This window comes from Leguminivora glycinivorella, chromosome 11 (assembly GCF_023078275.1).
Source record: "Leguminivora glycinivorella isolate SPB_JAAS2020 chromosome 11, LegGlyc_1.1, whole genome shotgun sequence".
Taxonomy (NCBI): Eukaryota; Metazoa; Arthropoda; class Insecta; order Lepidoptera; family Tortricidae; genus Leguminivora; species Leguminivora glycinivorella.
Genome location: NC_062981.1, coordinates 10307087 through 10331761, shown reverse-complemented (window position 1 = coordinate 10331761; position 24675 = coordinate 10307087). Strand labels below are relative to the sequence as shown.

General features: G+C 35.5%; 1 protein-coding gene across 4 annotated transcripts in view; it reads right to left on the bottom strand.

Moving 5' to 3' along the window:
* Nucleotides 1-239: 239 nt before the first annotated feature.
* Nucleotides 240-24675, bottom strand: part of LOC125231496 (cGMP-dependent protein kinase, isozyme 2 forms cD4/T1/T3A/T3B) — a 166386-nt gene continuing 141950 nt past the window's right edge. For all 4 annotated transcript variants that reach the window (XM_048136984.1, XM_048136985.1, XM_048136986.1 and 1 more), the window contains 9 exons: nucleotides 23213-23432; nucleotides 16658-16799; nucleotides 10318-10409; nucleotides 9821-9967; nucleotides 7833-8152; nucleotides 5591-5678; nucleotides 4544-4728; nucleotides 3856-4072; nucleotides 240-2040 (listed from right to left, as the gene is read on the bottom strand). In XM_048136984.1, coding sequence (XP_047992941.1) covers nucleotides 1875-2040; nucleotides 3856-4072; nucleotides 4544-4728; nucleotides 5591-5678; nucleotides 7833-8152; nucleotides 9821-9967; nucleotides 10318-10409; nucleotides 16658-16799; nucleotides 23213-23432 — 1577 coding nt within the window. In that variant the 3' untranslated portion in view covers nucleotides 240-1874. The remainder of the gene's footprint in view (nucleotides 2041-3855; nucleotides 4073-4543; nucleotides 4729-5590; nucleotides 5679-7832; nucleotides 8153-9820; nucleotides 9968-10317; nucleotides 10410-16657; nucleotides 16800-23212; nucleotides 23433-24675) is intronic.

The following is a 24675-nucleotide window of genomic DNA, read 5'->3' as shown; positions in this document are numbered from 1 at the left end:
ACTAAATTCAAACAATTGATAAATAATATTTTTTATTTGAACAGCATTTCTCTTACTTTATCAATTGTCAAAATAAAAAGATGTTTTGTTCATTACTAATAAGCATAGGGTCCTGATAGTAAAAACATGCGTCAATGGTAGTAAATAATACACAATGAATTAAACTAAAGTATATTTTACATACTTTCTCAAATATTCGCGTAATTACTAAACTGATTACAAAAATAGTGTTCTTATAAATTAAAAAATATATTTCATAATTACAACATCATAAATTCACGTCTCAAAAACAATTTTTAATTACAAATTCATACACAATTTATTTATAAATGTTATTTATAATCGATTTTACTAATAAGATATTTACAATGACGTGGTAAATGGAAGACTTAGGATTAGATTGACTATTTTAATTATTCTCATTTATATTATAGTCTTAATAATCTTAAAATATGTCATGTTTATGAGATAGCTACCAGTAGAGAAAGCAACCCACGTCTAGTACATGACAGACTAAACAATAGTACTCGTAACATAAGTGTCCCAATACTTGTCACTAACCCAATAGTTTTTGTTGGCAATTGATGTCAAATATTAGGAAATTAACCTTAGTAGATACTCATCAAAATACTAAACAAAAGATTAGTGGACTTTTGGATATTAAAATATAATTCATAAATTACTTTTACTCCTAATAAACTAATATTTAATACATACCTAATGTGGTTATGTATGTTAGGAATTATACAAATAGCAAACTCTTTTATACACCATTTGAGCACCATGCTGAAATATAATATATAACAAAATAACATACACTCTTTCAAATATTACGCTCGGAATAATGAAATGTTTTAAACATTCACTGTTATTTTAAAAGCATATGTTTCATAAATGATAATTGAATAAACGATTGCATTGTGTAAGAATAATAGCCTTAACACGTTAGGTTATATACAAAAATAGTCGGCTTTTAGATAAAATAAAATAAAATACCCATCGAACGTCATCAACACCAGTAGTTAAAAAGGGATATTCTATACATACTTAGCTATTATATTATGGTGACTATGGTAAAAATTAAAGGTCCGTAAAAATAAAAGGGAAAAAACGTAATTAAAAAGTTTCACCAAACTGATGTACATTCACATGACTGTATCGTTTTTATTGGAAATATGGTAACAAGATATTTTGGCATTCCGGTCACCCTGTTAAAATATAATTAATCACTTAACTATAGTTAATGGCAATATAACATTAACGTCGCAATGTACGATTGTTCTGACATTTTGAAACTTGGCAAGCTTTGAGACTACAAATTCGTAATAAATATACTTAGGATGTTTTCCAACTCCGAATCTAAGTCGCATTTACCCGCAGTGACGCTAAAAGCGACCTCTCGTGGCCAGCGTTGCCAGTCGCGTTCTCTATGATCGAGTCTTGATGACTCTTAAAGTCATTTCATCCATGTCTTTTTCATAAACAAATTTTCTATCTCAAAATGGCTATAATTCTTTAAGATGGCACTGCACATTTTTTTGGTCTTTCGACTTTAAATCATACGGAGTAAAATTAGTTTAAACCGTTGCCGCTAGCTGTTAATGTTTGATATTCGATAACGTTAAGAAACAACGCAATAGTTTGATTTATGCTTATTATGAAGAATTGACTCGTATTTTTTTTGACAAATTTCTTTAAAACAATCTAATTTCCCCTTTTTAAATTAAATAACAAACCTTAAAACTACCGGTCATAAGCCCTGCTTCTCATCTTATCAATAGGCATCGGGTTCTTATTTCTCCGACAGTCATTTGTTTCCGTGTCAGCCATTTCGCGGTTAGAAAGTAGTTTACCAAAAAGCGTCATCTCCTCCTTTAGAACGTGGCGTCCCATCCTGACAGGTCGTCCGGTGGTGGTTCATCAGCGTCGGGAGGGTATTGGTCGAAGTTGTGCGTGTCCACCGGGTTCTTGACGACGGGCATTATGGGCGGTTCGAGAGTGCGTTGCGCTAGGCCCTCCCAGTTGAAGCCGTCGAACCATCTGGAATGAGAAAGGGGAGTTAGAACGTGTGACGGGTACGGGACCTATAGGCCGTAGGTACCTTCTCATATTAGGTAGGTAGGTACACAATTGATCGGGAGACAAGCAATATATATAAAGGTAGGTCCTTCGCGGCGGCATCAATAGGAAAACATAAGAAGTAGGCATTCACAGGGTATAGGAGCAACTATGATTAGGTAGGTACCTACTGAAATAATATTAAATGGATTGTGTTATATTAAGGTTTATACATAAAATATTATTGTTAATTTGCCTAATCATATTCAAACTAATTTTATTTTATAATTGAAATTATCGAGAAATTTAATAAATCACCCATTGTTTCATTTTAGGTTTTTGTTATTAATAAAGAATTGTATTGTATTGTAAATCCAAACCAGGCTATTTAGTAATTTAAGAAACTGCATCAGAAGATAACTAATTACTGGTTGTCTATTGTTTGCCCGACAGTCATTTAACATAATATTCATATGCCCGAATCTAACTTGCCTGAATTTCATTTGCCCGAATGATTTGTTTACCATAAAAATTGTATGACATACTGGTTGTTTATCCGAACATTACCTTCCATAATCGTACAATGCCATACTATTTGTTAGCCATATTATTAAGTGCAATAATATGGTTTAATATAATATTCAAACGCCATAAGCAGTTATTGCCATATTAATTGTTGCCCATATTATTACCTAACCTACTTTCTGATAACAGTTTAATTTTCCAGGGGGTCACAGTTCTAACCTAACCTAACCTACTTTTCAAGCAGTTTCATTTTCCAGGGGGTCACAGTTCTAACCTAACCTAACCTACTTTCTGATAGCAGTTTCATTTTCAGGGGTCGCAGTTCTAACCTAACCTAACCTACTTTCTGATAGCATTTTTATTTTCCAGGGGTTACAGTTCTCACCTAACCTAACCTACTTTTCAAGCAGTTTCATTTTCCAGGGGTCACAGTTCTAACCTAACCTAACCTACTTTCTGATAGCAGTTTCATTTTCCAGGGGTCGCAGTTCTAACCTAACCTAACCTACTTTCTGATAGCATTTTTATTTTCCAGGGGTTACAGTTCTAACCCAACCTAACCTACTTTTCAAGCAGTTTTATTTTCCAGGGGGTCACAGTTCTAACCTAACCTAACTTACTTTCTGATAGCAGTTTCATTTTCCAGGGGGTCACAGTTCTAACCTAACCTACTTTCTGATAGCATTTTTATTTTCCAGGGGGTCACAGTTCTAACCTAACCTAACCTACTTTTTGATAGCAGATTCATTCTCTAGTACTTCTAGTAGTGTCGTCTCTGTGATAATTACGCATTTCGATGATTCTGTCAAATCACATTATGGAAATTGACTTTTCTGGTCGCTAATTTGGATGACAAATGATGGTATGGAATGTGGTAATTACTGATTTCGATGATTCTGACAAATGACATTATGGAAACTGACTTCATGGGAAACAAATTTTCTGGCACTTGATTAATATAGTAAACAATGATTATGGCATAAGATGTAATGAGAAACAATATTATGATTGTTGAATAGGGTGGCAAATAAAATTATGGCAAATGAAATTCTGGCAAATGGGGGTATCCCCTAATTACTTATTAATTACAGGCAGGAATAAATGATGGGATGGATGGGATGGATGTATTACAATCCAACACGAAGGTTTAACATGAGTACAAGACTATTTGTGAAGTAAAATAATTAAGCTGCGTCTTCTAGACACTTCTATCATATTCATCATCTATTAGCAAACTTTATAATAGTAAGCAAATAGTAAGTAAATACTCACTTGTGTTTCTGAATCTCCGTGATGCCTCCTCGCTGGTACCCAAGTCGCTCGGCCGGATTATCTCTGCACAGTTTCTTGATGAGATTGGCCGCGTTCCTCGTTATGCATCGCGGGAACTCCACGGCGTCGATACCCTTAAGTATCTTGTTGTAAGTCTTCATAGGATCGGCGCCAGTGAAAGGCGGCGAACCTGTGAGGAGCTCGAACATGAGGACACCTGAAATGGGTAGATTGAAATTTTGATAACAGCACCATCTGTTGGTGAGTAGCGGAACTGCTAGAACATGTTGCAAGCGACATCGCTCGTAGCGACATCTTCTGAGTAAATTTCACGTCTTCTTTGCTTATCCTTGGTATGTGCAGGTTACAGGTAATTATTTACAACGCAATGAATAAACTACATGTGTCATTTGACACGTATTTCTTAAACAAAATTTAATAAATATTTCTACTAAATATAATCACCACTTTAAAAAAGTTACTTTAAACAAGGAAAAGTAACAATTACGTTACGCTAGCAACTAGTTTGTAGTACCTTTTTGGAAGTCGGTGTACCAACCCGCTCTTTTAGTTAAAAAAGCTGTTTCATCTGCATCTCATTTACTACAAAAATACTAAAGTGCGATTTAATGTCTCACTAGAAAAGCTCGCATTCATATCAGGCATTATGTGCTAAGTTTCAACTTACCTAAGGACCAGTAATCAGCGCTGATATCATGACCCCTGTTCATGATGACCTCAGGCGCCACATACTCTGGGGTTCCGCAGAAGGTCCACGTCTTGCGACTGGCCTGAAGCTTCTTGGAGAAACCGAAGTCCACCAGTTTTACGTAGCCCTTAGAGTCCAGAAGGAGATTTTCGGGTTTAAGATCCCTGGAAGAGAATGGTGCTTGGTTAAGGTGGTGTTGATTGGGTAAATTATAAACCAAATACATTTGTGGTCGAAGTAAATGTAACTTTCTATATTTGAAAAGTCATCACAAATGCAAATCAGCACCATGCTTCGTCACAACCAAACCAATGATGATATCCGCAACAGGCTTCGTCGTATGTATATAATAATGTATGCTAAGTAAAACCGTCCCGAATCGTACCTGGTTCAAATGTCCCCATCACACTGGCAGCGTTACCGCGTTGAATAGCCAATGAGATCTGTTGAACCAGGTACGATCCGGACCGAGGGTCACACCCTTGTCCCTCCTATATTCCATTAAGACTGTAATGCCACTTTCGATAGTTTCTTATATCTTCAAAAAATAGATATTTTTTCAGTACCAAAAGCCAAGTTTCACTCGGTTTATATTTCAACATCACTCGCTAATAATTTAATAAAACACCTTTAGTTTTTTATAGAATACTGTATAAGTGTATACACTCATATCACTCATGAAAGTGTTTCATAAAGGTACCCAAGTAATATTGCACAAGAAGTGTTTGTTACCTGATATTATATATCAAGAAAATATTGTGGGGAAAAAGTCTTCATCAAACAATACATTATCATCCTCCTTGCGTTATCCCGGCATTTGCCATGGCTCATGGGAGCCTGGGGTCCGCTGTGACAACTAATTCCAAGATTTGGCGCAGGCACTAGTTTTACGAAAGCGACTGCCATCTGACCTTCCAACCCAAAGGGTAACTATATTAGGCCTTATTGGAATTAGTCCTGTTTCCTGTTATCGAACAATACATATGTAAGAGTAAATCTTCTATAATTATTTATTTATAAGGTTACCTATATATGATATTTCTAGAGTGGAGATAGTGGAACGCCTCAACTACACAAGCTGTATAGAACCTTGTGGTAGCATCGTCGAATTGACCTGGAACGGAAAAACATAAATGAGTGAAAAATAATAATGATTTAAAATGGATGTAAATTATTTTAAACTTAACTAGAATTGTGATCATTTGCATCCCTACTATAGGCCCCTTAGCCGAATGGCATTTTTCTGCGACGCGAAACGCCACCGAAACGCCGCAGAAATGTAGTCTGACTCTGTCGCGCGGGTGTGTAATGATTGGTATAACTTTTTTTGGTATAGTAACATTTGATATAACAACATTTGCTATATATTTAAAGGATATAATCACTAATTTGACATAATTAACATTTGGTATCACCACAAAATATCTACTTTTATTTTGTATACTCATTATTTCGTATAACACTTATTTATAATAACCGTTATATGGTATAACTATCTATTGATATACGACTAGTATAATATAACTAGCAAACAGCATAAAACATTTCATGAATTAATTTATCTTTTTTGAAGGGATCACAATTCTAACCTAACCTAACCTACTTTTCTGATAGCAGTACATATGTTTAATGGTCACAGTTCTAACCTAACCTAACCTATTTTTCTGGTAGCAGCGCGTTGTGTGTAGGGGTCACAGTTCTAACCTAATCTACTTTTCTGGTAAATGATGGATCGAATTTATTGTACATTTTTTTATTCTAACTTTGCTTAAGAAAGAATTTGTGTTATACAATTTATTTATTGTCGGAAATAAGCATTATACTCAAAGTATGTTATAATAAATGTTATTCGAAAAAACGATCATTATATTAAACAAGCATTATACAATTTTTAGGTATATTATTTTTTGTTATATGATTCAATAATTATATCAAATGATCGTTATAACGACTCAAAATATATCAAAAAAAGTTATATCGATCGATACGCACCCCTGTCGCGCCAATACGCAAGAGCGATAGAGATAGATAGCTACGAAAGAGATATTATCGTGAGCGTTTGTGCATTCGGCTACGCAAACTGGTAGCTATATCTTTCCCATCCGATGGTATGTATGGGGTACATATTTTAAAGAAAGTTTTAGTAATCGTACTAATAATCATCTCATGATCTATCCCACGTAAACGAAGCCGAAGGCATAATATATTAATAAACACTTTAGCAAATGCAGTGTGGCAGTTAAAAATAGTGCGATATCCATATTTTCTACGCAAGGTCAAGCTTTCGCGCATATGTACTACCTCATCATCATTTAAGCCGTCAATCGCCCGCTAATGAGCATAGGCCTCCCTTCGTGTACGCCACTTATCACGGTCCTGGGCTAGTCTCATGCAAAGGTGCCCCACAGTTTTCAGAATGTCGTTCACTCAACGAGCCAACGGATGCCAGGCGCTTCTTACATCCGAAAGCGGCCACCATTCTGTCATTTTGGTCCACCTGCCATAACTCTGCCTGACAACATGTCCCACCCAATTTGAGTTTGAAAATGACATGACCCACGTCTCGCGCCTTAGTGCGCCGTCGGATCTTGACATTCCTCACTCGGTCTTGAAGCTATGTACCTATGGTGCGCTACTACCTACGTTTTATTTTCTTTGGACTCCTTTTACTATTGACAAATATGGCTTGTCTAACTATAGTAACAAATATTCGTGCTCATCCTTCAAAAGAATGCCTTATTGGGATTCGAACCCGGACCATAAACTTCGTAGGTCACGCTAAGCCAAAGAAGTCGTCGACCTAAAATTGTACAAAAGATTCAATAGCTTATGTTGGCCATATTGAGGCCACAAAGGAATGTGTTACAATGACCCCAAGTAAGCTCTTTTCTATATTTGGGTAGTAGTAATTGACTGCATTATATAATTATGTGAAGGTATTCAAATATATTACAGTAGACAGGTACTATTAATAAGCTATACATAGGAAAAATTAAATAACATTTATAACAATAGTTAGTAAAAGGTGTTATGTTTTCAATCTGATTGTTATTATTTTACTACACTATTGTTAATTAAGCCTTTTAAATCAAATCTCATAGATAAATAACAGAACCAGAGAGAGAAGACAATATTATTACAATTTATTGGCGTCATCTCAATGCAATATGTAATGAAAACCTACCAGAAGAAAGAATCCTTGTTGCAGTTGAACTATTGAAACCCTTCTATGATAACAAGCCAACATAGGACAAATATGAGTGCGTACCTTTGTCTCTAAGTATCGTCCACAACTCTCCACCAAGACATGTCTCCATCAGCATATATAGGTACTTCCGATCTTTAAATGTCTTATACAGCTTCACTATAAACTCGCAGTTCATCTCTGACATTATCTCCTTCTCAGACATTATATGCTGTTGCTGTCTCGTTTCAACGATCTGGGCCTTCTTCATCTGTTTCAACGCAAAGGACCTGCTCGGGTCGCCTTGGATCTGGACCAGTTCTACGCGCCCGAAGCCACCGATGCCGAGGGTCGCGATGATGCGAAGGTCTGAGAGGCGCAAGTTTGCGAATTCTTCGTTAAGTCTGGAATTGTAAAAGACATTTTTAAAACAAAGTAATCAGATAATATTTAACAGGTAACAATAAGCAACGTGAAATCCTACTTTACTAAAAGTGCGTAGGTATACAGTTTTGAAGCTGGATGTAAGTATATTGGCACTGGCACTACGACACAAATGTGGAAAAGAAGTATAAAGTTTAGGTCTATAGGTACGATAGCTTTTTTTTTTTAATTATAAATGGGCTTACTCTTGGCCACAGACTAGCCAAAGGCAAAGACGTAGCCTACGATTGGAGTGAGCTCGCCTCGCTTAACCAAAATACCTTAGGCAACCTCAAGAACTATATAGGCATAGTATCATGTATTATTTATGTACTAGTATGATCATCTTTATAATATGTAGGTAGGTATATTAACTTAATAGGAATAAGAATGTGGAGCATTTGAATGAACGTAAACGATAAGTTCTTTTGTAACAATAAGGTTGAGCAATAATAGTCTGAATGCAATTGCACCTGCAAGCAACTCTTTTGTTAATACATAATTACATTCATTCTCAATTTCATTTCCATTATATTTGACGAAACTGTCTTTTTTACATAGGTGTATTGTGTTCTTGGGTGTCGTTTACATCGCTCGCAGAGAACAGATCAGACTATTCAGGTAGACCAGCATATAAATGCTATACGATGTCTAACTGTACAGATTCAGAGGCCAAGAGACGCTGGTTAGCTCGAAAACTTTACGCGTCTTGCTTCGTCAAACAAAGAATATACAGACTGTGCTTAGCACTTCACAATCGCATAAAACCGCGGGAATGGCAATTATCTCAATGCCGCTTGTTAAAACACGTGTTTCCCGAGCTAAGAGAAAAGTTAATAAGTAACCAGCTTAAACACCCACTGCCATCCTATAATTAAAGTTTTTTACAAACTACATTGACATTGATAAGTTTCTTTATATCACAAGAACACAAAACAGTTTTTCATAACACTTACCACAATTTTCCTCGCAATTGTTAGCAACAAAGAAACAGAACGAATTAAAGACAGTGAAATCAACGGCAGTAAGGGACCAAAATATGCATTGTTTTGGCGGAAAATAAAAGATAAGCGACACAATAGTAGAAGACTCAATTGAAATCCTATTGTTGTGCCGACGCCGGTTTAGCTTCGGTTTTTACGATGAACTTGACATAGGAGACTTGGCTACTTCATTACTTTTTCAAATCTCATTAGTCATTAGATGCCTGGGTGATTATCATCTGAGAACCGTCATTCATGCGTCATGCTGAGACGTGATCATTGACAATTAGAATGTCTGTGACTCTTGATTTGGTAATTTGTCGATCTACTTGGAATTTAGAAAACTAATTGGACTGTTAGCTGGAATATTCATCATCAGATAACAATCAAAAGTTAATTTTAGAAACCAAAATGATCTTAGTGTTGCTACCTACGAGACAGTTCAAACTGGTTCTGTTCTTGGAAAAGTAATTCGTAAGTTTTCATCTGAAGCTTTATTCAGCTCAGAGTCCGTCAGTCAGTTAGTCGTAGGTATATTTCCTTTTTATTTTCATCTATATGCTTTTATTTAAGGCCTCATAACTGCACAATGAGCTTAACAAGGAACAAAATTGAAAGTTGTTAGTTTATCAATGTCACATGAATAACTTTGAAAAGATTTCTTACCTAGCTCTGCTCTCGCCTTCATCCTTGTACTTGGTGCGGATCTCGTCAAGGGTAGAGATGAGCTGGTTGAAGGTCTCCCTGTCGATGACGAGACAAGTGGTGCCTTCGGGGGCGTCGGCGATGATGTTCGCTGTTCGGAGATCGTCACTGAAATGTACAAAAATAATTAATAGTTTGCTACCCTTCATGGCATCAAATCATGGGGAATCTAGTGCGGGATGGAAATATTGGGTATTGAGAGTTCTGAGTATCACTGAAATCATACAGGATGTCTGGTTCATGTTGCATGAAAGGAAGATCAATTACAGTGGACAATAAGTTAAAGATTTGACTCTCTCGTATGTTGATAGAAAATTAGGTAATCTATAATAGGACTCCAAAATAACCTAGGACGAGTTTGAAAAGATGTTACCAATACGTGTAGAATCAAAACCTGTTTAAGAATTACCCACTCAATAATCTTAATATCTAAATAGGAGGATAAACTAAAATCTTACCCTTGTAATGCCTTTTCACCGAAGAAGTCTCCCTTAGTGAGGCTTCTGATGAATTTCTCGTCGTTATTAGGTAGCTTCTGAGTTACTTTGACCTGGAAAAGATTACATACAATTAAGCCTCAATTTTCACATCACACCAGCCGGCTTAGTCTATAGGCAGTAGTCTAGTCATTATTAGAATAATTATAATTATACTTAAGAGAACTAGTTAAGCAGGTTCATTTAGCGTGCGTGCCATTATAGAAAACTTCTCCCGACGGTGTCTACATGTTTATACTTAGTATTGCATACAGTCATATAACATACAATATGAACACAATATGCTACGTGAGATTTGCTTGCATATCGCGTGCTGTCACGAATCAATTTCTTCAAAACAATAGCTCAGTAGGTATTATATAGAATCATTAGACCGTTTTACATTAATTTTAAGTGCCCAGTAAATAACAAAACCACAGCGAGTGTGACTTTACGCAACTAGATCATAACTAGATACCTAAAAAGGTATATCCTTTTTTAACCGACTTCAAAAAAAGGAGGAGGTTCTCAATTCGACTGAATGTTTTTTTTGTTTTACACAATGCTCAATAGTTGAATTAGCATTATGTAAATTCGTTTTTATAAAATGGTAAACGTTTTCACCAGCTTCATAATCATAACCGGTTTCGTTATAGTATAATATTGTTATTTTCATAATTCACATTATGCAATGAGGTAACGCTTAATTTAGCAAACCGCACAAAAACCATAAAAAGTCAAGTTCCTAATCCAACTTGCAACAAACTGGATAAGATCAAAAAAGTGACTTGCTTATTCAATGAGGTAACCGTATCACGCCAAGTCAAACTAAAAGAGGCTTAAGTGTGCTTACTCGGTTTTTGAGACTGTCAGATAGCATGTGCATTATTTTATCTTAACACACATGCAAAAGAATCTTAGTTTATGACACGCAAACTGTTTTTTTTAATATGATGTATGTATTTTATGGCTATGGCTATGCGACGAAGCCTGGTTCAAATCTTTAGATAGTAAAAGGTGTCGCAGAAAGCAAACTGAAACTGGAAGCTCCGGTGGCATGAGTTTTCTCTGCCAAAATGTAGCAGGTCGCGAATCGGCCTCCACAGTCATCTTTTTTTTTTTTTTTTTTATTTTTTGAGAAACAAACAGGAATACATAAAACATAACATTCGAGTGAGTATAGGTAAACATACATCTACTCCCTTAGAAGTTCTCACTAAAACATATGGATTATGAAATACTTAACACTACACTTCACAGTATTCTAAACTAAAATTAAATTTAAATCAGGCTAAGTTGACAAAGTTTATATTGGTAGCAGTAGGGTAATTGCCTGAACTTAAAATATAGTACATTACATCAGAGGCCGGGAAAATGAGGATTTCCGGCCAAGTGGGTATATACGGATAGGGATACGAGGCCGGGAATCCGTTTTCACGCCGAGGCATGTATAGTGCTTTTCTCAAACATACAATGAAATAAAAAAAAATGCTCTAAAGGACAATATTTTATAAAAAAAGTTACTTTGCAGGCCTAGGCCTGAAAAATAATATGAAATCCCTTTACAGTCCTCTCGAGTTGTTGCGCCCTAAAAGCGATACTTCCCAGCCCATTTTAAGGAACGTAAAGACAATATTTCATTGCATGTTTGAGAAAAAATACTTTTCATCATGCACGAAACAAAGAACCAGAGAATTGTAAGAGAAAAAAAAAATACCTGAGCAGTAGTTAAATTTTAAATTTTCATCAAACCCGTTGTCTAAACATCTATGCGTAAATCGTCTGCAATAGACGCAAAGGCCTGTGATGATGATGATATGTCGCTAAGTTTGTAAGTCTAAGGTAGCTGAACCGTCGGTCACACCCAAACTTGACCGCGTACGAAGATATAACTTAAGCTCTTTTGCAAACATGGCTGCCGGATGCGGATGAGATAACTATGGTTGAAGTAACAAGTTTACTTTACGTAAATACGGCCATTTCACAATAACCGGCCATTCTCGTTACGGATTAGTTCATCTACTTTCTTTTGGAATATTGTGTTTGTTGTGCGATTTGTCAGGGTTAATTGGGTGTTGGAGGTTACACTTTCCCTTTCGAGTAGAATAAAACCTTTGTAAAAGTTAATGTGTTTTATTCTGCGCGGGTTTCGTTAAAATTATAATAGATTTTAGTAAAAGCGTTTTCACTTTGCCCTATCCGATATCGAATGTAGGTACATATAAACTCGAGTAGGTTTTCTTTTTTTTTTATAATTTCTTTATTGACATAATTTATTACCTTCGGGTTGGAAGGTCAGATGGCAGTCGCTTTAGTAAAAACTAGTGCCTACGCCAAATCTTGGGATTAGTTGTCAAAACAGACCCCAGGCTCCCATGAGCCGTGGCAAAATGCCGGGATAACGCATTGGAGGATGATGATGACATAATTTATTATATTACAGCATTTTTGTTGGCAATTTACACGAAAATCTCTTTGTAACAGAATTTATGGCTAGACTAGGTATAAGTTCTGGTCGATTAATATGAAAATTTATAGTTTTGCTTATACCCTTGGACTGAACCCAAGGTCAAGTACCTTATGAACGAGGAAACGTTCTTTGTACTTGCAGTTCCATTCTCACGATAATAAATATTATAGCATTTATCGTAATTCACTTTGGCATTTAAATTAAAATCACGTGTTAGAATATTTTTTAACCCCGACGCAAAAACGACGGGGTGTTATAAGTTTGACGTGTCTGTCTGTCTGTCTGTCTGTCTGTTTGTTTGTCTGTCTGTGTGTGTGTCTGTCTGTGGCATCGTAGCTCCCGAACGGATAAACCGATTTCGATTTAGTTTTTTTCATTTGAAAGCTGTGTTAGTCGGGAGTGTTCTTAGCCATGTTTCATGAAAATCGGTCCACTAGGTCGCGGTCGGGGGTTTTTTCAAAATTTTAATTTTGTGGTTAGGTTATTAGCGTTAGAATATATAATACATTGAAAATAAGTAGGTACTTATCGTTGCCATTCATAAAGACGCGCTCTAGTTTATATAACCTTTTAGCAGTAAAGTATTTTGTGAGTTGTACTATTAAAATACATATATTCTGTGGTGGCAACAAACCGCCTAGTAGCTGACACCCCTCTCTCACATTTCTCGACAAGTTAAGATTGAAAATGGCATCTACTGGTACACTGTAGGTCGAGCACTGGTTCTTTTAGATTAGCATTAATGTGTGTTTAGTCTGCTAATTAATGAGTATAACAGAACAAATATACTGGGATGCCTAAAAGTTTCACATGTAACTGTAGGTAAAATAAATAATTAAGAAGAGCGATGGGGGTGTATCATCGTGAATGAAAAGAACTACATAATACATAGGTATAATAGACAGGGTAGGTTGGTACAAAGCATTAGGTATGAAGGAAACAATAAGCACATATTCAAGGAAATGTAGAAACTGAAGAATGGACTACAAAGGTATAATGTTTATTTTTTTATCTGTCACTGGAATAACATTATGTAACCTATGCGACCTAACATAAGTTTAACGGACGATTAATCTCCTTTACATAACACGTGCCTATCTTGAACTTTATTCTGTTTACTATATTTACTTGGAATAAAGACAGTTGAAAAAACGTCTCGGGGTCATCTTTGACGTCTTTACTCATTACATAAACCTTACACATCTTCGATCTAATTTATGAAAATGTTATCTTCCTACGTAGTACTAATACGATACGTAATAGCGTTTAGCAACTAAAACAATGAATTTCCGAAGAAGTTCAACCTCTTGCCGCTTGTATCTCAAATGAATCAAAACATCTGTTAAACTAGTGGACTCCGGTATTGAAACAACATATGTGTATAATACAAACATTATAAACACACGCTTCTGATGTAATGATATAGTCTTCCTACATCATTCATGGAATAATCATTTTGTATCTATGCTACCATTTGAAGAAGAAATTGGTACAACAACTACAAATTAAGATGCCATAAATATAATACGAAGTCCGCATGGTTTAGGTATTGGTTAATACCTACGGATATTATCCTGGAACTGCTATGATCACATTGTTTTTCTTTCAACCCCTTATGGCAATTAAGAGTGATAATTTGATAAAATCGAGCAGTTTTATGTGCTCAGCCTAGCCTGTTTCCAGATACAGGCGTAAGTGACGACCGGTCTGGATCAGTCGGTATTGCCCCTGCCTGCTGAGCCGCCGTCCTGGGTTCGAATCCCGCATTTATTTGTGTGATGAGCACAGATATTTGTTCCTGAGTCATGGATGTTTTCTATGTATATAAGTATGTATTATCTATTAAGTATGTATATCGTCGCTTAGCACCCATAGTACAAGCTTTGCTTAGTTTGGGGCTATGTTGATCTGTGTAAGGTGTCCCCAAACTAATTGTTCCAAATCCCTGACGACCACCAGATTAATATCACCGCGAAAATATCACTACATTGTCGCTAAAATCACGTAATCAATACCTGTACTAGCATACTAAGTATATTCAGATCATAATCGGTGCTCAGATACTTAGATCATACTTTGTATGTAATTAAACCGATTGCAAAATGGTTGGCTAACTTTGAAACGGACAAGTTACATAGCCAAGAACATTGTAAAGTAACATATACAGGGTGGGGCCTGTAACAAAAGCAAAAAATTAAACTGTAGGCTATACTCCTTAAACTGACCAACATTTGTTCAGTGACTTAAAAATTATGAAGTCTTTAAATTTTCAATTTTCATACAAAATAAATATTAGCTTCAATGTACGCCATTATTGTTGTCATTGACGTTGTCTGTCATACTTTAGACTTAACAGAATTCGCAATACATTACCTCTTAGAAAAAACTTTCAAGGGTGATAACAATCAAAATACAGGTTATTTTTAAAAGTCGCTGAACAAATGTTGATCAGTATAAGGAGAATAGCCTACAGTTTAATTTTTTGCTTTTGTTACAGGCCCCACTCTGTATGTAGTTGGTAAAACGAATGTAAAGCAACCACTAAAAATGCAAAAAATGCAATGTACCAATTCCAACTGCACTATAAATACTAAAATACATTCTCACACGGGTTAAAAAATCTGGCCTCAAAATACCGCACATAAGCCTCTCTCAGACAGAATACTGACCTTGGAGGCACAATAGCTTGACTTTCTGGCCTCTACCACAACTGTGTGCAGTTAAAAAATCTTTAGTCACACGCCTTATACATCAAACCGTATACTCGGCCTTCGATAGACCACACCGGCGTTGTAACAATAACAAAGTGTGGTCACATCAGACATAGAAAAGAAAGCCAGCGTTTCTATTCTAATCAGAATTCTTAAAATCAAATTCAAATTAAGAACCGCAGAGCAGTCATCAGATCAGACCAGAAGCATTATATTGCGGAAGTCAATAAGAACCATATACAATCCAAGCGCATTGAGTAATTCAAGAATAAATCGATTAAATAATAAAAAAACCTTTTAGATAATTGCATCGGCTATTGTAAAATAATTACGTGATTTGAAGATTACGATATCGAAAATAAGTAATGTTGAAGGCTACGTTATTATGTTTACAAAACATAGAGGCGTGGAAGAAGTCACGCTGGAGCCGGTCTCGAAAGTTGAGCCGCGGAACGAAAGTGAAATTGTTGACTTTCGTATTTGGAGAATCTTCACACGTTAGCCGATGTCATCCAAATAAATAGTGATATATCTCAAATTCTAATGACGAAAGACTGAAAGGTGACGACTTGACGACAAATATTAGATGAAAAAGTTGATAATACGTGAATCATGTTGACTTATGATTCATTGAACTCTTTGTGACTAACAAGACTTTGGTTATTACTGTTACTGTGAATATTCCGACCCAATTAGTATTCAAAGATATAATAAGAACATTTTAAGCATATAAAATACTATATGTGCATACTTACTTCAAAAAATCATACTCTCTAGGTTAGACGCTATGAAGATAAATATTTATATCTAATTCATAGGTTTTATAGCAATGCCTTTCGCAATGTTAAGTACCCATATCTAAATAATTTGATATTCAATAGAAGTTAATTATTAGAAATAAAGATAAATAATAAAGAAACGTTAAAGTTCCTTTTCTAACAGTTCTTCTTAGGTATGTCAATAAAATTGACTGAATAGGACCTAATTTATGTAAGAAGTTAATTACCGATAGTTGCTTAGGCAGACGGTTTAGCAATAGTCTCGCTCGACCTTGAGCCTGACTTTATATGTATTTATAAAATACCTAATCTGGAGAAACAAAAACAGGTTACCTGATGCTATAAATATAATTGATATTCACCTGTCCTTTGGAGATGATGAAGAACGTGTCACCTCGGGCGCCTTGCCTGACGATGTAATCTCCATTCTGGTAATGCGTCTCTTCTAGCACGTCCGAGATCTTAATAAGCGTGTCCTCGGGAAAGTTCTTGAAGATCGGAACACTGAAACAGACAAAAAGAAGTCAGAAACTGGAACAGTATTTACAATTACATCATCGGAAACCGGTCAAGTGCAAGTTGATTCGGGTGTTTGGGTTTCGGAGACGCCGATTGGTTTTTTATCGCCTGTGTCTAATGTGAACGTATCTAGTGATTTGATTGACTGCATTTTAATTAGAGCAAATTTCCTGTATTACGTTTTGATATTTGTAATGAACTAGATTTGATTTCGTTAATGGATTATATGGACTGTAATAGGCATGGGAAAAGCAATGTAAGTCAAGTCAAACGGAACAAATAGAATTAAAATACGATGAAGTTATATTTAATATGATACAGTACATATAGGTACAATAAATAGAGAGTATAGAAAAACTTAATTCAAAATCACTATCAGTAGACGATGATGATTTTATACATAGAACACACAAATTACGATAGAGATTATTTTGAAATTGTGGTTCAAGTACCCCGATTGGGTGATTATCTCGCCGTCTAACTAAAAAGTAATGGACAAGAAATTACGTACATATTACGAAATTCTCGAAATAGGTGTAAGTTAGTTATCCCCGCAAATAGAAAACGTTTTATGCAATGAATTTATCTCTATCTCAGCGTATAAAATGCTCTTTACCGAGAAATTTATAACAGCAATCATGATGTAATTGCATGACTTGAATTTATTTATATTTATTTAAGTATTTTAAGTGGATATTGCTTTAGTTAGTAATAATGATTCGACAGCGTTTATCTTTTTTGCAAATGATTTGAATAATTTGCTTCTAAAATACATAACCTACTTGAGAAACTGAAAATATTATGGTTGAAGCGAACCTGGTAAATGTCGTATAAATGTTACTGGTTTGTATTGAAAGTGAGCGTTAACATACAACATATTCTGAATTAAATAAGAGGTTTCTTTTGTGAATTGATTAGCGTAAGACTGGTTATGCATAAGTTGTAAAATTGGTCGTGACTTATATAATCGGTGCCGTTAGTAAACAGATACGCTCAAGATCATTTGAAACGCGATACTTTATATGAAAGTTGTATAAAGTGACTCATTTTAATAGCTGTGAATATTAGGAAAGTATTCGATGCATTATGGTTCCTTAAAATAGTTGCTTAGGAAACAAATCGTTGTAAATAATATTAGCTCAACTGTCTTTATTAACTAGTGCAACAAAAACAAGTGGATAATTTTTACGTAAAACGTTATGTTGATGAAGTTATTGCAAACCCGTGTAGTACAAGTTGTGAACTAATGGGTGACCATCATAATCATTTAACTACAACTAACTGGGTAAATGTGTGTGGGTAAAGTATGTCGGGGCCTTAAGGACGTTCTAGTTACGTCTCGCATAGAGGAAAACAGCTCCGACCCTCATCATACATAACATACCACGGTTAAAGATAAGACTAGGCTGATTTATTAGTATTACATACATAATGCCACTTCAGGATGTCTCTAACAAACTTTGGTGATCCTTTGCATCTAATTTTAGTGACGCTTCAATTTTGACAACATTTTGGACAGAACATGAAATTGGTTAGGCTTATATTGACCGGGATATAGACCGTGATTACCTTTTCATATTTTTTTTATTGAGGTCCCAACATTTCGACGCAGTTGCATGCATCATGATCACGGAAAACAATATTAGTTGATAAGTCCAATGAAACTAACCGTAAATCATTTAAAACTCTCATGAAATTGGTTGTCTTAATAGCGAGCATCAAATTATGTTAGAGAATAGAGGGTTTCTAATCTCTTGACTATTTATTCTTATTTATTTATTTATGACTACGCAAAATTCTAAGTGTCTACCAGTAAAACTTTTCTTCGTGCACTTGTCCAAACAACTTAATTCATGAATTCAAATTAAATGATTTCTACTTAAAAGAAATCAATACATTTTTAGGACGGTTGGGACTGTCGGACATTGAAATATCGCATCGTGTACGTGTCATTAAATGTTTGATTCAATTTAAGTGTGATTGAATAACAAGTGTAGGGTTGCCATCGTTGTCGATGTCAGAGCTGTTATTTTCAAGAATTTTGTACAACCGTATGAAATATGAGGGAGTCTCAGGTAACGTTATTCTTCTTACATTTCGGCTTGTGTTCGTTTTCGAACATAAGCGAGAAAGAAACTTAAGAATTTTCGAGGAACGCCATTTTTTGTCCTACCATCCACAGCATGATCTGGACAACTATTCGGAGTACCAGTCGGAGGCGGAAGCACTAAGCCCGGAATTTTGGAAACTAAGCGTTGAAGTATTTACTTAGCAATGAACACTCAACTTGGCTAGTGTCAACATAAAGTCTTTAGGTAATAGCTATATTTATTAATGTTAAAATTGCCGACTGCCGTGAATCATTCAGAAGCTGATGCTTCTAAGTGATACGATAATAAAAAACATAGCACTGGATAAAACAATGAATAAGAAAATAATAAAGAGTAATAAAATACAAGAAATAGGGCCCAAATTAAAAACTGTCGGTGCAACCCTAAACAATGATTGGTTAGGACGTGGATGCAGTGAAAGGATTGCGAATATCATGAAGGCGAGAACGTGCCGGCGTGTTGCAAATCGCTTGGGTAACGGTGACACTAGTTTCATAAACAATTCCTTTGTTTTACTTTTGCTCTCATTTGATAGGTTGAACATACCTATGATTGTCTTGTGTTCACAATATGTTTAGTTCTGTGTAATTACATTCCATTTGTCTGCTTGAGTAACGAGACTGATATCTTTAAATGTATGAGTTGTCGTTTGTTTTGCCTCCGTTGGTGAGTGAAAAGAATTAGTATATTTATTACTGTAGGCATAAATATCTCATTAAAGTGATCAAATACTTTCTTATTGATTAGTTCAGGTATGTAGCTTTACTATAGGTATTTGTCCGGAAAATATAAACTGCGTTTATCGCATAATTCATTTTAGTTTTAAGGTTAAATTTTTTCTATTATTATACAGGTCTAAATGTTACATTATTTACACTTCTATTCTTTAGATTATCACGGCTTGACGTCATATCAGTATCAAGTTTCACTCGACGAAAGCATTACATTCCTAATGCGTTAACCGTAACAATTATAACCGTACCCCACACGATAGAGACATTAATCTTTATTGTGCCTTCTAAGAATATGGATCGCCATTAAAGGGCGATCACGAAAGGCACATAAGGATTCACTGTAACAGCTGACATTAGCATACCTCCGCACGATATCCTTGGACAATGTGCCAGGCTGTCTGTAATTACATTAAGTAGTCGAACAGGTTTCTGTAAAGGTTCTTTGGTAATAAGAGAATACCTAATAATAAGTGAACAAATTATAGTTCTCTTCTATTTCTACCGGTGAAGTTTATGAAGACAATTTTTTGAAATTTACCTTTTATTCGTCCTCTATCCTACGGTTTCTGGGTTGTTTTTTTACTCTAAAAACAACAATATCAATATCTGATAAGTTAAGATTTATACTTTACTTTTTATTCACCTCGCCACGCTAATGTCCTACTATACTAAGGATTTTAGGCAACACATATGTATTATCGTGTGACCTCGGTAAATATGTGTACTCAAAAATTAAGCACAGCATTCATATTGTCCTCACGTCCTAGACGAGTCACCTATCCACAGAAGCACGCTTTTAACATTTGTCGTTGTAATGCCAAGTGCCAGCTAAACTACCACGAATATTGTGCACAATTGTATACGAATATATTAGGTATTCGTGCATGCAAATGTCCTGGTTCAAAAGCAGAAGAGTGGGCCACTGCACGGCTAATATTTGCATAAACGTCTTGCTTGAGGTCGTTATCCTTTCTTTTGTCATTGGTATTGTGCCCTAGACGGAATTCTTGAACCCTAGCTTGCGTTGAATGCCTTTTAATATTGTTTGTTTATTTTAGATTTTCTCTTGTCTTCTTATCTATGAGATATTCGACGACATATTTACAACATTGCATTGTGATTTTGTGTAAATAATTTTAAATAGCACAGTAAATATCTACTTAAACATTTTGTCATGGAAAACAGACGCTGAATGATAATTAGAGATAAAAATAACATGCATGTAAAGAACAATATGGGTAAGTTAAATTTGTATAACGAATGAGCGTTTGTTCCTTATGCGGACGTCAAAACAAACTTTTAAATAAAGCCAAGACGAGCGGGGTTACTGGCCTCGATGTTACAAACAACGTCCCATTACGAACAAAAAACCGAAATAGCCGTTCCCGATAGAAATGTTTTCGTTATTCGAACCATGTAATAGAAAGTAAAACAGAATGCGTAGTCCGTAATCCGAATTACGAATCATATCATATATTGTGTAATTTGTGTATCTGTGACAACTGTTGTGAGTGATCATAAAGTATTCTCGAGATTGTAATCAAAACAAACAGTTCATAGAAGAATATTTACGTCACACTCACTAGTCACAACTAAGAAAAATCACAATTATTGTCCCGGAGCTATAAGTTCACATTTTTGACACATGACAGCGGCCACAAAACGTAAACTGGCGCGACCTAATGAAATTTTAAATAAAATCCTGTAATGATATTTACAAAAATCAAGTACTTAAAAACATATATCGCTACTTTAAACATAATATAACACATGTTACATTTTTGCGGATCTTCGTTAATGAATATTTTACGATATTAATTTATCACGCAGGATTTACTTATTCTGTCATTTATCATTCATTATTATTTTTAAACTAGTGCTGTGGCAGAGTCTGTCATTTCGATTCAAATGACATTTCAGTAAGTTGATAGAAATCGTATGTTTGTTTAAGTGCCTCCTTGTACGGTCTAATCGATTCAACCAATTCGTAAATAATCGCTAGATTTGGCAAACGATACGTCTTAGCTACATCGCAACATACTTCAAAACAAATGTGTCAAAAATGTGAATTTACAGCTCAGGCACAATATCTATATACAGTTTCTTGCATTGTATCTCTTGTCAAATGTGCATATTCAATTATTCACGTACCTACTCTAGAAATATGTATTAGCAGAGATTATTGAGTGAGGAGAACAACCACTACAATACAATACAATTACTCTTTATTGCACACCTCAATATAGGAAACAATATAGTAAGTATATACAACAATTTAAGAGGTAAAACAAGAGGCGATCTTATCGCTAAAGAGCGATCTCTTCCAGACAACCTAATAACACTATAAAGCAACTTGTCTACTTTTGAAACTCCAGTCAGAAAACAAATCCTGTTTCTTTAATTGACAGGCTTAAAATGCCGGTTCAATTAAAGTACGAAGAGCTTCCGAAACGTTTCAAGTCTGGTTGAACGTGTCTTATCAGTTATCAGCGACGTCATGCATTTCTGGGTCATCCTGATTGCTGGACAGGGCAGTTTTTATTCGGAGCAGTGCGTGTTGTAACCTTAACGAGGCCTGGGTTTAAATATTTATACATTGATAAAGAATTGTTTAACTTTAAATATACCTGTTTTACTACTTCATTGACTAAATGACTATGTTTGTGTCACGTTACGAAGAATCTATGTATATTGAAATCTCGGTCTTAGATCCATATTTTCATAACAAAACGGTAATCCCAAGTAGTTCAAGGACGCTTGTTTTGTGGCTACCTACTCAGTTAACTATTACTAGATACTAATATTGTATGACGTTTAGTAAATATAGAATTGGGCTTCTTAAACCTGACTATTTTAGTACAGAATCACTAAAGTTCTATTCTGAGGTTTCCCTCATTTCCATCGTCACATTTCGCAACCATAAAGCGTCTATTTTAAACTCATTTGCGCTGTTTACGGAACCTATTGACAAAACGCCAGTGGGTAATTTGTGTTCAAAGTGCACAAATCCAACGATGCGATTCCGGTGAGCAATCGTAATGCCTGCCTACACACTATTGTAAACACTCACAGAAAGCGTGACGAGAAAGATTTTTTATGTTAAATGGTTTAGAAATTAGCTGCGCTTACACTTAACAAGGATCTTGGCTTTAAACACTGCCGATTTACTGTGTTTTGTTACCGATGAGAAAACGAAATCATTTCTCAAATATCAGTTAAGAAAGGCCTCTCCGGTAGAACAATGACAGTGCTGCATTAGGTTGAGCACCTTAATATGGAAGGCTTAAAAGCTAGCCATAGACTAGATGACAAAGTGTTCTATAGGTACAACAACTGGTGTCGCTAGAAATTTGGGTGAATTGGCACAATTGAGTCCAGACTCATCCGACAGGCTGCTATACTTAGCCCAACATGCGTGGCGACATGGAAAAGTGGGAATGATGAAAGAAGTCGGGCGACTGTGAGCCGCTTCACCCAACGTAAAACATAAGTCCCTTGTTCCATCCCTGGTCTCAAGCAGAGATGAATACTAGGATAATAATAAAAGACTCACCTCTTGAGGAAGTCCGTGTATTCAGCCTGTCGGATGAGTCCAGTCCTCATCATAATAGTCTGGAAGCACTGACGCTCGATGGCCCAGAGTCGGCAGTCGGTGGCGGCCTTGATGGTGGCCGTCCGCTTGCAATTGTACAGGATGGCCAGTTCGCCGAACACCTTTCCAGGCGCCATTGTGCTGAGGTACTTGTTCTCACGGGACACCTCGACACGGCCCTCTGGAAAACAGGAAATCACGTTTAAATTTAGAAAAACACTGTTGAAAAATAAAATCAAGAGGGTAGACGCATAAGCATTATCCGCAATAAACGTTGAGGCGATGAAGTTTTATTCTAATCTCAATTATGAGATCATGGAGTTGTGACAAATAAATGGACTGATCAGGGACATCAAGAATTCAAGATGGAACTTGACTTGGATGTTTACAAAACCTAAAAAGATACTGAAATAAATCGGATTGTATGAGCGTCCTTATCCTTAATAAGTTCAAGGGCTATGTTTCAAAATGTAGACCATTCATGTAATATTTACCCAATCAATATAATTTGATAATCGCACTGCCTCGAAATATACATACTACAAAGTTTTCAGGGTATACCAGTGTGCATGAGTCAGTGTCAGGAAGCAAAAATATTTTAGCAATATCGCCAAAATTGCAAATAAATGAAACTCGTCGGTTTTGAACCACTATAGATAAAAACTTGAAATTGCATGATCATTCCCATTCATAACGTTGTAAATTACCGGATCTGTTGACGCAATCGGTTTCACCAAATAAGTGTTTTACCGCAACCTTTCGCGTTTGGCTTAAAATATACGCGCCCAAATATAGACTTGAGGTAATTTTTTGTAATACGTGCAAGACAAGTTCTAAAGGATGTATTTTAAATAGTATTTCAAAATGATTCATCAAATAATTTGTATCTGTAGTCTATTTCTCAAAGCTAAAAGTTATTTATGTACAAGTTACAAGTCTCATGTCAACTTGTATTATAATATTAGCCACTTGTAATTTGTAACTTTTAGGCTAGAGGAATGGGTCAGTGGTATCCAACAACCTTAGGTATCCGTGTTTGTAAATAATCAAAAATGCACAAAATGCTAAAGCTTTTTATAGAATCAACTTAAATAAACAAACAAAAAAACAGGGACAGAAGAGACTCTTGGAAGTGAAGGCATTCAAATATCAAGGCCGATATAATAAAATTGCCACCAAACCACAATGACTCATTCAAGTGAATGGTAATGATAACGCACAATATAATAATTTTAAAAAGATAAAAATTAGTGATTCAATTGAATTTATATTTAGATTTGTTATGAATTTTGAGTTTTACTATTTTAGGTAGGTACATTCAACCAATTGGAACCCTAGGCCACTGTAAAACTATGTCATAGTGACGTTTATAAATCAGATTGTAAGAAATTTCTTACTGCTTGTCATTTTGACATGGTTGTAGA